The sequence below is a fragment of the Sphaeramia orbicularis genome, chromosome 9 (genome assembly GCF_902148855.1).
Source record: "Sphaeramia orbicularis chromosome 9, fSphaOr1.1, whole genome shotgun sequence".
In the NCBI taxonomy this organism is placed as follows: domain Eukaryota; kingdom Metazoa; phylum Chordata; class Actinopteri; order Kurtiformes; family Apogonidae; genus Sphaeramia; species Sphaeramia orbicularis.
Genome location: NC_043965.1, coordinates 42395934 through 42408774, shown reverse-complemented (window position 1 = coordinate 42408774; position 12841 = coordinate 42395934). Strand labels below are relative to the sequence as shown.

The following is a 12841-nucleotide window of genomic DNA, read 5'->3' as shown; positions in this document are numbered from 1 at the left end:
GTATCAGTCCCTCTTTGTTTCATCGCGTTCATCAATGCCATCCCATTTACTAGGCTTTTAAAATAACTAAAGACACTCGGCTGTCTGCACAGATTGCGCTAGCGAAGTAGCATCTAATTTTGGCTAAAGTTAGCTAAACAACGTTTACCGTCAGTATTTTAATCTGTCAAAATGACGGACGGCCTTCAGAATTTTCCGTCATTTAAAAAAAAAATCTGCCAATGGCGGAATATTTTCGGTTGACGCCACCTCTGTATGCTTGATCTCCAGTACTTACAGATCTGAAGTGTGCACTGCACAGACCAGCATTCTTAACTTCCTCCTCAGACCAGCTCTCGCGTCTTAATGCCTGCAACCATAACTTTTGCCGATTTTTCTGGAAGGGATGTTTACCAGCAGGCATTCTGTAGAAGTTTAAATCCTTCTGTGTGTTCTTTCTGTTCTGACAACCCACAGCAAAGCAAGACAACAGTATTATTCACACTTATAGTCAGTGTTTTGCTATGAACTCGGCGTGTTTTCTGCCTCCAAGGTGCGCGAGCAGCATACGTCCCATGTCATCATGAAACTGATCTATATGTTATGACGGAATTTTTACAACCCTGTCCGTCAATAAAAATGTCTAGCGCAATGCTAGTGCCAGTGCTATGCTTGTATCAGTTCACATGTGATTTTTCTTCTCTATTTAACCTTTTCTAAGTGATTTAACACCATTTATTATAAGATTATCCTCCGTATTTTGCATTTTTCCAGTGAAAATCATGTATTTTCCTATATTTAATTCACTGATCATGCTGATGTTCATTAAAGATCAGATTAAAGTTCAGGGTTATTGTATCAAAAAATGACTAAACTGGAAAGAAATGACTTTTTTAAGTAAAATCTATCATTAGCTGAATGTAAAACCCAGTGTGTCTATCCACTGTCATTGATCTAACTGATTTAACAAGTTCCTGTTGCTTATTGTTTTTGTTATTTTTTAAATCCATTTTGTTCAATTTATTGATTACTTTGCCTGTTTTGGTTCATTTTCTTGCTTATTTTACTCTTTTTTTTACTTAATTTTAGTCAAATATTTGCTTATTTTTTTCATTTTATTTATTAATTTGTACATTTTTAATTCATTTTTGTACATTTTATTGATTATTTAACATAAACCCAGTGACTCCATCCACTGTCATTGATCCAACTCCATGGGTTTTACTGGTGAATCAATGTTGTAGAAGATGACGGTGTTTCCACGGAAACTACAGAGCCTCTGAATGTCCAAATGGGTCATATCTGATGACCATGAAAAGATGAAAAACTGTATTTTACACCAATTATTTACATGTATTGATAGAATTAGTGGATCAACAGGTATTAAACAGTTTAGATCAGTAGATGGTTTTGGTCACTGGTGGATGTTTGGGTCTTTAAGGGTTAAGTGTGATGAGATATTTTCACTAGAAATGAGAAAAATACTCTAGGTAACATTTTGATTTTTTGCAATGTACCAGGCTATGTTTTTTTGCCTTTTTTTTTTTTTTTTTTTAAACTAAATTTCTGTCATTCTTGCTTTTGTTCTATCCTCTGTTTCACTTTATTCAAGGTTGCAGCGACAGCCCCGGTGCTGATGAAACAGTTTATGATCACGGCTCAGTTTGCTTGTGCTGTTCGTAAATGTTTAATACCTCTTTCTCTGTGTTAAATATCAAGGATCATGATCCCAGCTTTTGTTTGTAAAGTCATAGCAGCTTTCATCACTTTTTGTTGTGATCACCCGAGCTGATAGAGTTATAAAAGATAAAACCTTCAGCGCAGTAAAGCACCGAAGAAATGACAGTCAGTGAAAAAAAAAAAAAAAACTTTTGATTTCCCCCTGGAGGTCTGTGCAGTCTTACGATGATGCAGAATGACAGGTCATCAAATTAAATCAAGCAGTGATTCACAATCGCTGTCTTTGTTGATGATTTCCAACCAGAGGTACATGTACCCCAGGGGGTGCCTGAGGGGGAGGGAGATTTGATAAGAATCTCATATAAATCCGCTTGCATTTGTTAAAAAGCAAAAGCAGCTAGATTGGATAGTAAACTGATATTATGCTGATCTTTTGTAAATTTGCTATAACTAGTAAACTGATCAGAAACCTGAGTAAATAACACTTCGCACATGATAACAAACAGAGCAGCTGAAATAAGTGAGTATAGTCTGTAAGGGTATGATGTGATAGGGACCAAGGGGTAACGCAGCAAGGAGACAGGATTAAAGGCATCAAAAATGGGGGTTTTATTCACCCAACAATATTACAAATCAAATTTTCAAAGGTTAGGCCCATAAAAGAGGTCAACATAACACAGCGGTTCTCAATCTTTTTCTGTCGGGCCCCCCTTTGGAGGACGAAAAATCTCCAGCCCCCCCCCCAACCCCAGCAACATTGTAACAGTGGTGCAATTATAACTTTTATTGAAAGAAACGTCAATATTATAACAATACTTTTTGCTTTTCCTTGAATAATTTGTTGTTCAAATTAAAAATAACTTAGATTTTTGCTTGAATAATACAAATAAACTCAAAAAGACAGCTCCGAGACAATATTTTTCCACATAAAAATTGGAAATGCGCAATTATCTTACAACTATGACAATAAAGTTACTTTTTTTAGAACAACAAACAAATTTTGGTAATGACGATGAACATTTTAACAATATCAGTGGCTGTAATGAGCCTGTTTCCATTGCACATCTCAGAACATTAAAGTGCAAACTGTACAAACTATGCAAAAACAGAAACATTCCACTTTTTTTTCCCAGTCCTTGTCCATTGTCCAAACCTAAACTTTTGGTCTAGTCCAGTGACAGATGACCACGGCAGTAGATTTGTTTGTTGTACGTCCCTAAAATGAGTCAGGGTGCTCCAACGCTAAAATATTAGTTCCACCTGCTACATGTTCTAACCTGAAGGAGAAAAAAAACCCAAAACAACCACCCAGGAAAGATCCCATGCCCCCCCCGGGGGGCCCGCCCCACACTTTGAGAAACACTAACATAACATAACTATCCAATCCAATCCAACTTTATTTGTAAAGCACTTAAAAACAACCGCAGTGGACCAAAGTGCTGTACAGAAGAATAATTAAAACCAAAATAGAATAGAATAGAATAGAATAGAACAGACTTTATTTGCCATTTGCACAGATACATAGCTGTATAGGTACATTGGAATTCTTGTGCGTTTCCCTGAGTCAGAATAAGGAGTCAGAAAAAAAAGGTAGAGATATGACAAAAAAGACAGACACAAAACATAACAAGAAAAGCACTCGGAGAGCGCAGACCTCCGCCAAGACAGATCTGCCCCCCCGTGTTTGTTTGTTTGTTTGTTAGCAAGATAACTCAATGCAGCATCCGTCGTCGTCGTCTGTCGTCCATTACAAAACTTTCAATCGTCTTCTTCTCCGAAACTACAATTCCGATTGACTTCAAACTTGGTATACAGCTTCTTTATGATGATGTCAACAAAAGTTAATGAAATTATTATTGAACAACTTATTGAACAAAAAAAATAATTTTCATGAATATTTAAAATAAAACACATTCAGAAAGTTCACCATAGACATGTCAGGGGTTAAAGGTGTAACCCAGTGGTTTGCCAACCTTTTTTGGCTCGTGACCCCATTTTAACATCTCAAATTTCTGGCCACCCCAGACATTCAAAACGGATGCATTTTTTGTGCTGAAATTCATTTGTTTTTGATCATGTAATAGTTTCCTCTACTATGTTGCAAATAAATGTTAATTTTAGAGGACGTTTAGTCTATATAATGTATATTATTCTGGACGGAGGCAGAAAAGCCAGGTGTAGATTACTGCACAAAGTGAGGATTTGATTTTCCTTGGTCAGGGTATGTAGTCAGTCCAGCTTGGATTTACAAGGCTGACAATGAATACTGAAAAAACAAGAACTCAAACTATGAATTATGAAAGAGCTGCAGCATCTGAAACTGACCACAATGAACTTTTTTTTTTTGTCAGTGTATTTTTATTCATTTTTAGTTTTCCAAACATGCAAAAAATAAGACAAACACTGAGACATATAACAGAGGAATAAGCCACCATACCAGAAAAAAAAGGGGGTTCCACTGTGAAATCACAAACTTTTTGTACACAAAACACATTAACCAGAGTCAAGGTGCATTGTCAGCTGTTCTACATAAGAAATGAAAGGTTGCCATACAACCTTAAACTTCCCCATTGATCCCTTCAATGTGTATCTAATCTTTTCTATTTTTAGAAAAAACATGACATCACATATTCATCTGCCAAAGGAGGGGGGTTTGTTATTCTTCCAATTTAAAAGAATGAGTCTCCGTGCTAAAAGGGAGGAGTAGGCGATACTATTTAATTGTGGCCTTTATAGAGGGAGATCTTCTAATGGTATACCAAAAAGTCAGATAAAAGGGCATGGAGAACCACAATGAACATTTGACAGATAAACAGTACCACAGTGCTTCAGTTTTAGCTTCACGGTTATTTTTTTATTAGTAAGTTGTTTTTCTGTTTTTTTTTGTTTTGTTTTTTTGTTTTATTTTTATCAATTACTAGAAATTTCAGGTGACCCCCATACCCCAAGGTTGAAAAACACTTGGTTAAACGGTTAACATCCAAGATCTTTCCTAAACCTCTTCAGAAAAGTTCCTTGTACATGTTTTCGTTCCATAAATCCACCCCACTTATTGTCATGCATATGCATTAATTTGACTTTTTTTCTTAAATTGAATTATACCCCCCCCCCCACCCTGACCATCTTTCTGTAAATACAGACCAATGTGGTATCAAAGGTGTTTTCTCACTATTGTTTGCACATGAATACCCAGGATGATCTGAGCAATCCTCACACTCGTCCTCTGCGGAGTGTATCCTCCAAACCACCTTGTCAACAGATTACCCAGCGTGGGGCCGTGGGATTCGCTTTATCTTCTACGGACTCGAGAAGGTTTTGAAGGTTGCGGGGTTCAGAGCCGAGGGCAGGCCAGCGTGTTAGCACTGAAGAGAATTGAGGCCCGGCTGACCGTAACACTTGACACCTGACAGCTTTCTCTTATCTCCCTACACAGACCTGAGGAAAAACTTTGAGCAGGACCCCCAGGGGAAGGAGGTGCCAATCAATGGGATGATCGTTCTGCACTGTCGCCCTCCAGAGGGAGTGCCTGTGGCGGAGGTAAGACCGACGCTCCTCCCTCCCATTCCTGAAAAACGAGAAGCTTATACTCCCACCGAGCGGAAAAAAGATCCGCACCAGAGAGGTCATCCTCATTCTGTCGGAGTAACTCCTGCGCTCAGTCGATTCTACCTTCAGCTTCAGCTTTCTCTGACCTTTCACAGATTGATATAGTCGTGTTAGATACCAAAGATTTGTTGCTGGAATATTAATGAACCCTCAACAGTAAGAAGACACCTGAAAATTCTACAACATATCGATAAAATATAAACGGCAGACTTTCAGATTCAGCGACGATAACATTAGTTTTGCAGGTCTCGTGTGTTCATACTGTCAGATGTATGCGGCTTTAAATAGGTCAGACTGAAAGCGAATGATTCAATTACAGCTTTAAAGGTTGATTTATTTATTTAATTATTTATTTTTTTCTAAATGGATCCAATATTCAAGCATCACTAGATTTTTTTTTTTTATACTGAAGATGATGGTTACACGCAACATGAGAAACTGGGTTATACATGATGCAATATTACCCAAGATTTTAATGCATTTGCAGAGGACTGGTGGAGTACAACTTTTCTCAATTAAAAAAAAAAAAAAAAAAACATTTAGAGAATGAATATATATGAGTGTTAGATTAAAAAAAAAAAAAAAAAAAATGTTACCCTTTCATGCACGAATTATGAGAACCTTAATCAAGATTTTTTTTTCCCTGAGTGTTTTCATTTCTCTTTAAACATGAAAAAAACAACGTGATTGAAAAAATTATTATTAAAAAAAATAAATAAATAAATTGATGAAATAAATAAAAAGTAAAAAAACAACAGGAAAAACTCGAAAAGTAAAAATATTAAATATAATAATAATAATAATAATAATAATAATAATAATAATAATAATAATAATAATAATCAGCTGGACACCACGCATTTAATTTTTGAAGCAACAAAACATGTATTTACTAATAAACTGTGCGAAAACTAGGGGGGGGGGCTTGTGATTCTGGGGGTTTATGCTCAAGGGAGATCTACACAAGGTTACCAATTCATGTAAGAAAAGATATGTAGTGTCTTAAAATTTTAATAAAGATATGTGTATAAAAAAAAAAAAAAAAATCTCTGAATATACAAGAGAACAGCCATAGAATAGCTGTCCACTGTAGTGACCAGTATGCATGAAAGGGTTAATTTATATAAATATTTATATATAAATATCAAATTTCTTATTTTCCTTTATATTTCACTTCTCACTCGTTTGAGGTTTTTCTATCTGTCTTTTCTCTGCACTTGCTTGTTGTATGTTGCTGCTATTAAACTGTGAAATTTCCCTACGGGAGATTAAATAAAGTCATATCTTATCTTATCGTATCTTATCTTATCTTAAACCTCATTGTGATATCATGATTTGCGTACAGATAACACACCATTTTTAATTGGTGTGTTATCTGTACGCATTATAAGCTTTCAGCATGTATGTTTATGCCACGTAAAATAACATGCCATTAGCACAATTAGCGGCTAGTGCAATTAGCGGTTAGGGTTATGGTTAGGGGTTAGGGTTAGGTTTAGGGTTAGCGATTAGCGGCTAGTGCAATTAGCAGTTAGGGTTAGGGGTTAGCGATTAGTGCAGATAGCGGCTAGCGCATTGTCACACCATCAAATGGTGTTAATTAACACGCGAAAGGATGAAAATGCATACGTATAGCACGCCAAATGCAATAAAATGGTGTCATACAACGTGATTTCATGAGATATGTCTGTAAAGTTAGAAAAAGATTTTTTTTTCAACTCTTAAATATGCAGTACTGTGTAAAAGTCTAATTCCACTTTTTGCGCTGTTGTTTTTACAGGGTTGAAGTGACTAAACGTATTTATTTTTCATTCTTTTTCTTTAGATAAAACTACAAAATACAAGAAATATGTGCAGACACAAAAAACTGAACTAAATACATTTTAAAGGTTAAAGTTATAATTTAGGGTACGTTTACACGGCAACACTCCGCAAAGATTTCTCCTTTGCGTTATAAAATCATTCCGCGTTAAGACGAAGCCGCTATGATAACGATCTGCGTTAACATGAGTCCGCGAGGACGGCTGAATACGCTGTAGTGGCCATGCCAGACCAGTAGCTGGCGATGTAGAGCTGTAGTGAAACAGTGGCGGTAAAACACGCGCCTGCGCACAAACAATTTCCGGTTTAGACAGCCTTTAAATGAGGAGAAGAAGAAGAGGCGGACAACACTATTTACAAACAACAATGGGGAGTGGTCGTACAAAGACGCAGGACTTCTTTGTCTGGACAGACGAGCTGAGCACAGTTAGCAGCACGTATGTTGTTCTGAAACCGGCCATTGTTGTTGTGGTTGTTCGTTCTTTTTCTGCAGCTTTATTGTGTCATAGAGGCTGGCAAACCAGCTTGGAGGCGCATTACCGCCACCAACTGGCCTGGAGTGGGTTAACTGGCGGTTCTTGGCTGCGCGCGCATGCGGTGACGTCATATTTTATCCCGGAACGCTCCGACTCGCGTTAACACGGAGCTGAAATGCGGAGCGTATCGATAACGTTCCACCCTGGACCCTGGTATCAAAAGTTTCCGGATTCAGGCACTCTAGGCACCGTTTCCATGTTAACAGAAGGCTAATCCGCCATGAAATCTTCCCGGAGTCAACTGAATCCGACGCCATGTAAACGGCCCCTTAATGTGACCTTTGACCCCGTGAAATGAAGCAGCACAAACAATTAGAAACATCTGACATGTGTTGAATGAAATCTGGAATAAAACTTTGGCCTGCTGTAAAGTTCTTAAAGTGCTTTATAAATAAAGTTGGTATGGTATGGTAAAACATCAGAAAATTAATGCAATTAATGTCATATTGTCTGAACAAAAGGGTTAAAGATATGTTAAGGATGGTCACAATAAATACTATCACTTTGGTTTATAGAAAATGTTTTTGTTTTTTTTTTTTTGTTTTTTTTTTTTTTAGGATGAAATGTTTGTTTTTCCTGCTGTTCATACTCTATATATCAGAATGGATGTAAATACAGAGACTAACAAATTCATGTGTGGTCATTAGAACTTCACTAAACCAAGAGACATAATGTTGGACTAGGACTTTTGCACACTTCTGTAAATTCAGTCTTTGATGAAATAGAATATTTAACAGTGACTCCTTCATTCAGTGATTTACCACAGTTGATAAATTAACCCATAAAGATCCAGTGCTACTTTTGTTTTTGTTTTTTGGAGTTTTTAGGAATTTTTTTTATTTTTTTAAAATCTGTTTATTGACATTTCTCGTTGAACACATACAAATCACAAATGCAGTAAATGTACAGAGTAGATCTCCTCATTCTCCCCTTGCCTCACCCCCCTCCCATGATCCCAGATCCTCTAAAGGAAAAGAGAATACAAAATACAAATAGTAAATTGTAAGTAGGTAAATAAATAAATAAAAATAAAATTTAAAAATAAATCAATAAATAAATAAAGGGAAATGAAATAAATAAGCACAGCACTGGTTTAAGTTGCCGGTCTTCACCTACATATGTACAAATATACAAATATACTTATCAGTCATCATAAAAGGCTTTTCCTCTGTATTTTTAACCTTTCTTATGTGATTTATCACCATTTACTCTAATATGATGCTCCGTATTTTGCATTTTTGAGTGAACATCATGTATATTCTGATATTTAATTCATTGATCATGTAGATGTTCATTAAAGCTTAGAGTAAATCCAATGAATATTATTATCAAAGCAGAGAAAACAGCAGAAAAAGTCTCTTTTTCTGTAAAATCTATCATTAACTGAATGTAAAATAAGTGTGTCCATCCACTGTCATCGATCCAACTCTATGGGTTTTACTAGTGAGTTAATGCTGTAGAAGATAACAGTGTTTCCACGGTAACTACAGAGCCTCTGAACGTCCAAATGGGTCATATCTGATGATCACGAAAAGATGACAAACTGTATTTTATGTGAATTATTTACATGTATTGATAGGATTAGTTATTTAACATTTTACATCATTAAATCATTTGAGTCGCTGGTGGATGTTTGGATCTTTATGGGTTAAAATAATTGTTTTACATCTTAAGGTTATGAGGTTATGAGAGCTGGAACACCTATGGGAGGTGTGTGTTCAACAGCACTCTTCCCCCATATCATAAAAACACTAAATGAGGGACTATTTTTTGGAAGAATGGTGTTCATCCGTAGTTCAGACAGATTGTTCCGATGCCAAGGCTCGCTGAAGATGTTCCGGCTGCATGGAACACCTTACTAAGACACTTGAGGTTGATTTTTCCTTCTGTTTGACAAACAAAGCCAAGCTGCTTCCATTTTTACGCCAAGACTGGCATAAAGTACCCGACAGTAAAGTGAATGACTGCTAGAGAGCATGCCAAAACACATGAAAGCTGCGGTTATTCCACCAAATATTGATTTCAGAAGTCTCCCCAAGTTCAAACATTAGTTTTGTTTAAAATAAATATAAACTTTCTTTATTTGCGTTGAAGGAAAACACATTCTTTAAGGTTGACCTGTTTTTTTTTTTTTTTGGCAAATAAATGTGCACGATGACAATATTATATGTAATAATTAGAATTTAAATAATGCCATTTCCAGGGCTGAATACAGTACTGTGCAAAAGTCTAAAGCAGATTTTAGCTTTGTTGTGTTCGCAGGGCTGTAATGTACATGTGAAAAAAAATATGCAGGAAATATTTGCACAGTATTCAAACACACACATGCACAAAAAACAAAACAAAACAAAAAAAAAACAATAGCTTATGCAGCAAAGTCTGTTAGTGTGATTTGGATTCAGTAAATCATCAACTCTCTTCGTCCAAATGAGTCCATCATGTTTCTACAATATTCTTTATTTTTTTCCTCTCACATGCATTTTTTAAAAATACTGTTTGCACATTTGTTGTGCATTTGTGTTATATATACTAGGGATGTCCTGATCCGATCTACAGATTGGTATCGGCTGCTGATCTGGCATTTTTTAGAAGATCGGATCAGATTCAGTCACGAGATCAGGCTGATCCGGACCTGGTTCTGGGGTGGAGGCAGAGGCGGCTGCTCGTCTTTCAGAGAGGGGAAGCTCATTGTCGGCTTACATAAAAAAAAAAAAAAAAAAAAGTTAAGTTATTTAAACATAAATTCATCCCTCCGTTCCTTTTTAAGAAAATGGTCAGTGACCTTATCATACCAAATAAACAAGAAAACTTGAAATTATGTTAAATTGAAACAAGAAAGTACAATGAGTGTGTTTTATTTACAGTGCAAGAAATGAACAAATAATTTCATAGTGGTTTCTCTCTCGATCTCACAGCAGAATGTGCGACGGTATTAAACTGAACTGTGTCAGTGAAGGAGGAGATCTCAAAATAGCTGTCAATCAAATGGGATTCAGCCTTTCAACTGATCCTCCAATCAGCACATGGGAGCTCGGCGTCCAGCCTGGCCAAGCTCCGGCCACAGCTCCATTCACCCCCAGAGACGCCGAGCATCCGGGGGCGGGACAACATGGTGGCATGTATCCAATTACCATCCAGTTTTGAGGCAATGAAAAAAACTGTTCCACTCAGTCCCATTGAAGTGCATGGACGCTGAGCGTCTACGAACAAATGCACTGAGCAGAGATCGAATGAGAAAACAGCGCAACGGGAATGTATGAGAAGTGAACAACATGGAGTCTGTTGGTTTGTGATAAAGCTGATTCTGAACAAACTTGTCTGTGAGATGAACGTGTTCTAACACATTTGTAGTCAATGAAATGTCAACACAACCGTACAATATATATATTTTTTAACTTTATTTATAGAACGTTTCAATATTTATAAAACTTTTCATTTCACAAGTATGACATTTATAATTTCAAGCAGTGTATTCACAATACAAAGATTGACACTGGACATGATAAACAAACAGAACCCAAGGCAAAACAAAACACAACAAAACAAAAAAAAAAAGGCAACACAAACACGACACGCATAAAGACAGTCAAGACAGTGCATTCTGGTACCGTTAAAGGAGGAAAGAAAATAAATTAACAAAACAGGTCAATAACAATATAAACATCTAAAACGTTTTTTAAAGTTCCAAGCCAGGCAACATATTCATGCAGTGTAAAAGAGGCTCCCATATTTTGTAAAATTTATTGATAGAGTTATTTAGGGTTCACCTAATTTTGTCTAACTTTATATTAAGCATGATGTCTCTAATCCATTGATCGTGTGTTGGAGGTGATGAGTCCTTCCATTTGAAGAGAATGGTACACAACTGTACAATATTTAACCATTTAATTTTCATAATTTTAGAGGAAGCCGAGCTTCCCTTGCAGTCTATGAGAAATCGCCTCTGGGCAGAGGAAAACACACATCCCACTCCCTCAAATTAAAGTTTCCGAAGGTAGGGGGTAAGAAAAATTAGCTGCACAACAGCGGGAGGCTTAGAGGAATTAGTGAAACGTCTATAGGTTTCACTTTCACTTTGACATGATGCATGAGTCGGGGTTTTTTTCAACCCACTGGGCTTTTGTGGAATTATTTGACCCACCCCAACCCGACCTGTGAGTAACCCGCTGATGTGCTCACCACTAATGTATGGCACTGAACGCACCTCCATATGATACCTGGATGGACCTGTCCATAGAGTGGCAAACATACGGTCCGCTGGCAAAAACCAGCCCGCCAAAGGTTCTACTTTGTCCCACAGTATGAATTTGGAAAGTGCAAAAATTATATTAAAGTTATTAAGAGTCACCAGTGTCGTAGTTGTTTTAGTTCAGGTTCCACATTCAGACCAATTGTGATCTCAATTAAAATAATAGTATAATAACCTATAAATAATGACTCCAAATTTCGATTAAAATTTTATTGTAAAAAATATCGATATTGGTATCAGATCAGTATTGGCTAAACTAATCAAAAAAAAAAAAAAAAAGGATCAGATCGGATCGGAGGTAAAAAAATCCAAATCAGGACATCACTAGAATAGAATAGAATAGAATAGAATAGAATAGAATAGAATAGAATAGAATAGATCTTTATTGTCACTGTCACAGGAACAATGAAAATCAGTTTAGCAGCTCAGTTCAATTTAGCAGCAAAACACTTAGTGCAAAAGGGGACTGTATAAGAACAATAAAATAAAATACAAATGTCACAATGTTAAGAAAAGTGAACTGTGCAAGGGCTTTAGAATAAAGTATATATGCACATGTTTATAGTATATACTGTATATTAGTACAATGAGCAATGCATGTGTGGTCAAGCATTTCAGAAAAATATATGAAGATTGTAAAAGCTTTATGGGATCATCTGGACGGAGAAAAGGAAAAGCCTCTGGGACTTTCTGAAAGTATGTCATATAACATAAGATTACTTAAGAAAACATCCAGACAGTCGACTCAAGAGAGTTGAAGATTTATTGAATCCAAATGCAGGTCACGCTAAATACTGACTTTACCTGCAGAAGCGGTTTAATTCACATTTTTTTCTCCATACTGTCCTCATATTTCTTGTTAGAAATAAAGACATACGTCCATTACAACCCTGAAAAAACAACAAACCTAAAGACTGCATAACACTTTTGCACATGATGAGGATAATTGTACATAAATGCGTGTTACAGT

General features: G+C 36.4%; 1 protein-coding gene across 1 annotated transcript in view; it reads left to right on the top strand.

Annotated features, from left to right (window-relative positions):
* The window catches only part of unc5db (unc-5 netrin receptor Db), an 816925-nt gene that overhangs the window by 465340 nt on the left and 338744 nt on the right, over positions 1–12841 (top strand). The window contains exon 4 of the mRNA XM_030144147.1: positions 5093–5196. Coding sequence (XP_030000007.1) covers positions 5093–5196 — 104 coding nt within the window. The remainder of the gene's footprint in view (positions 1–5092; positions 5197–12841) is intronic.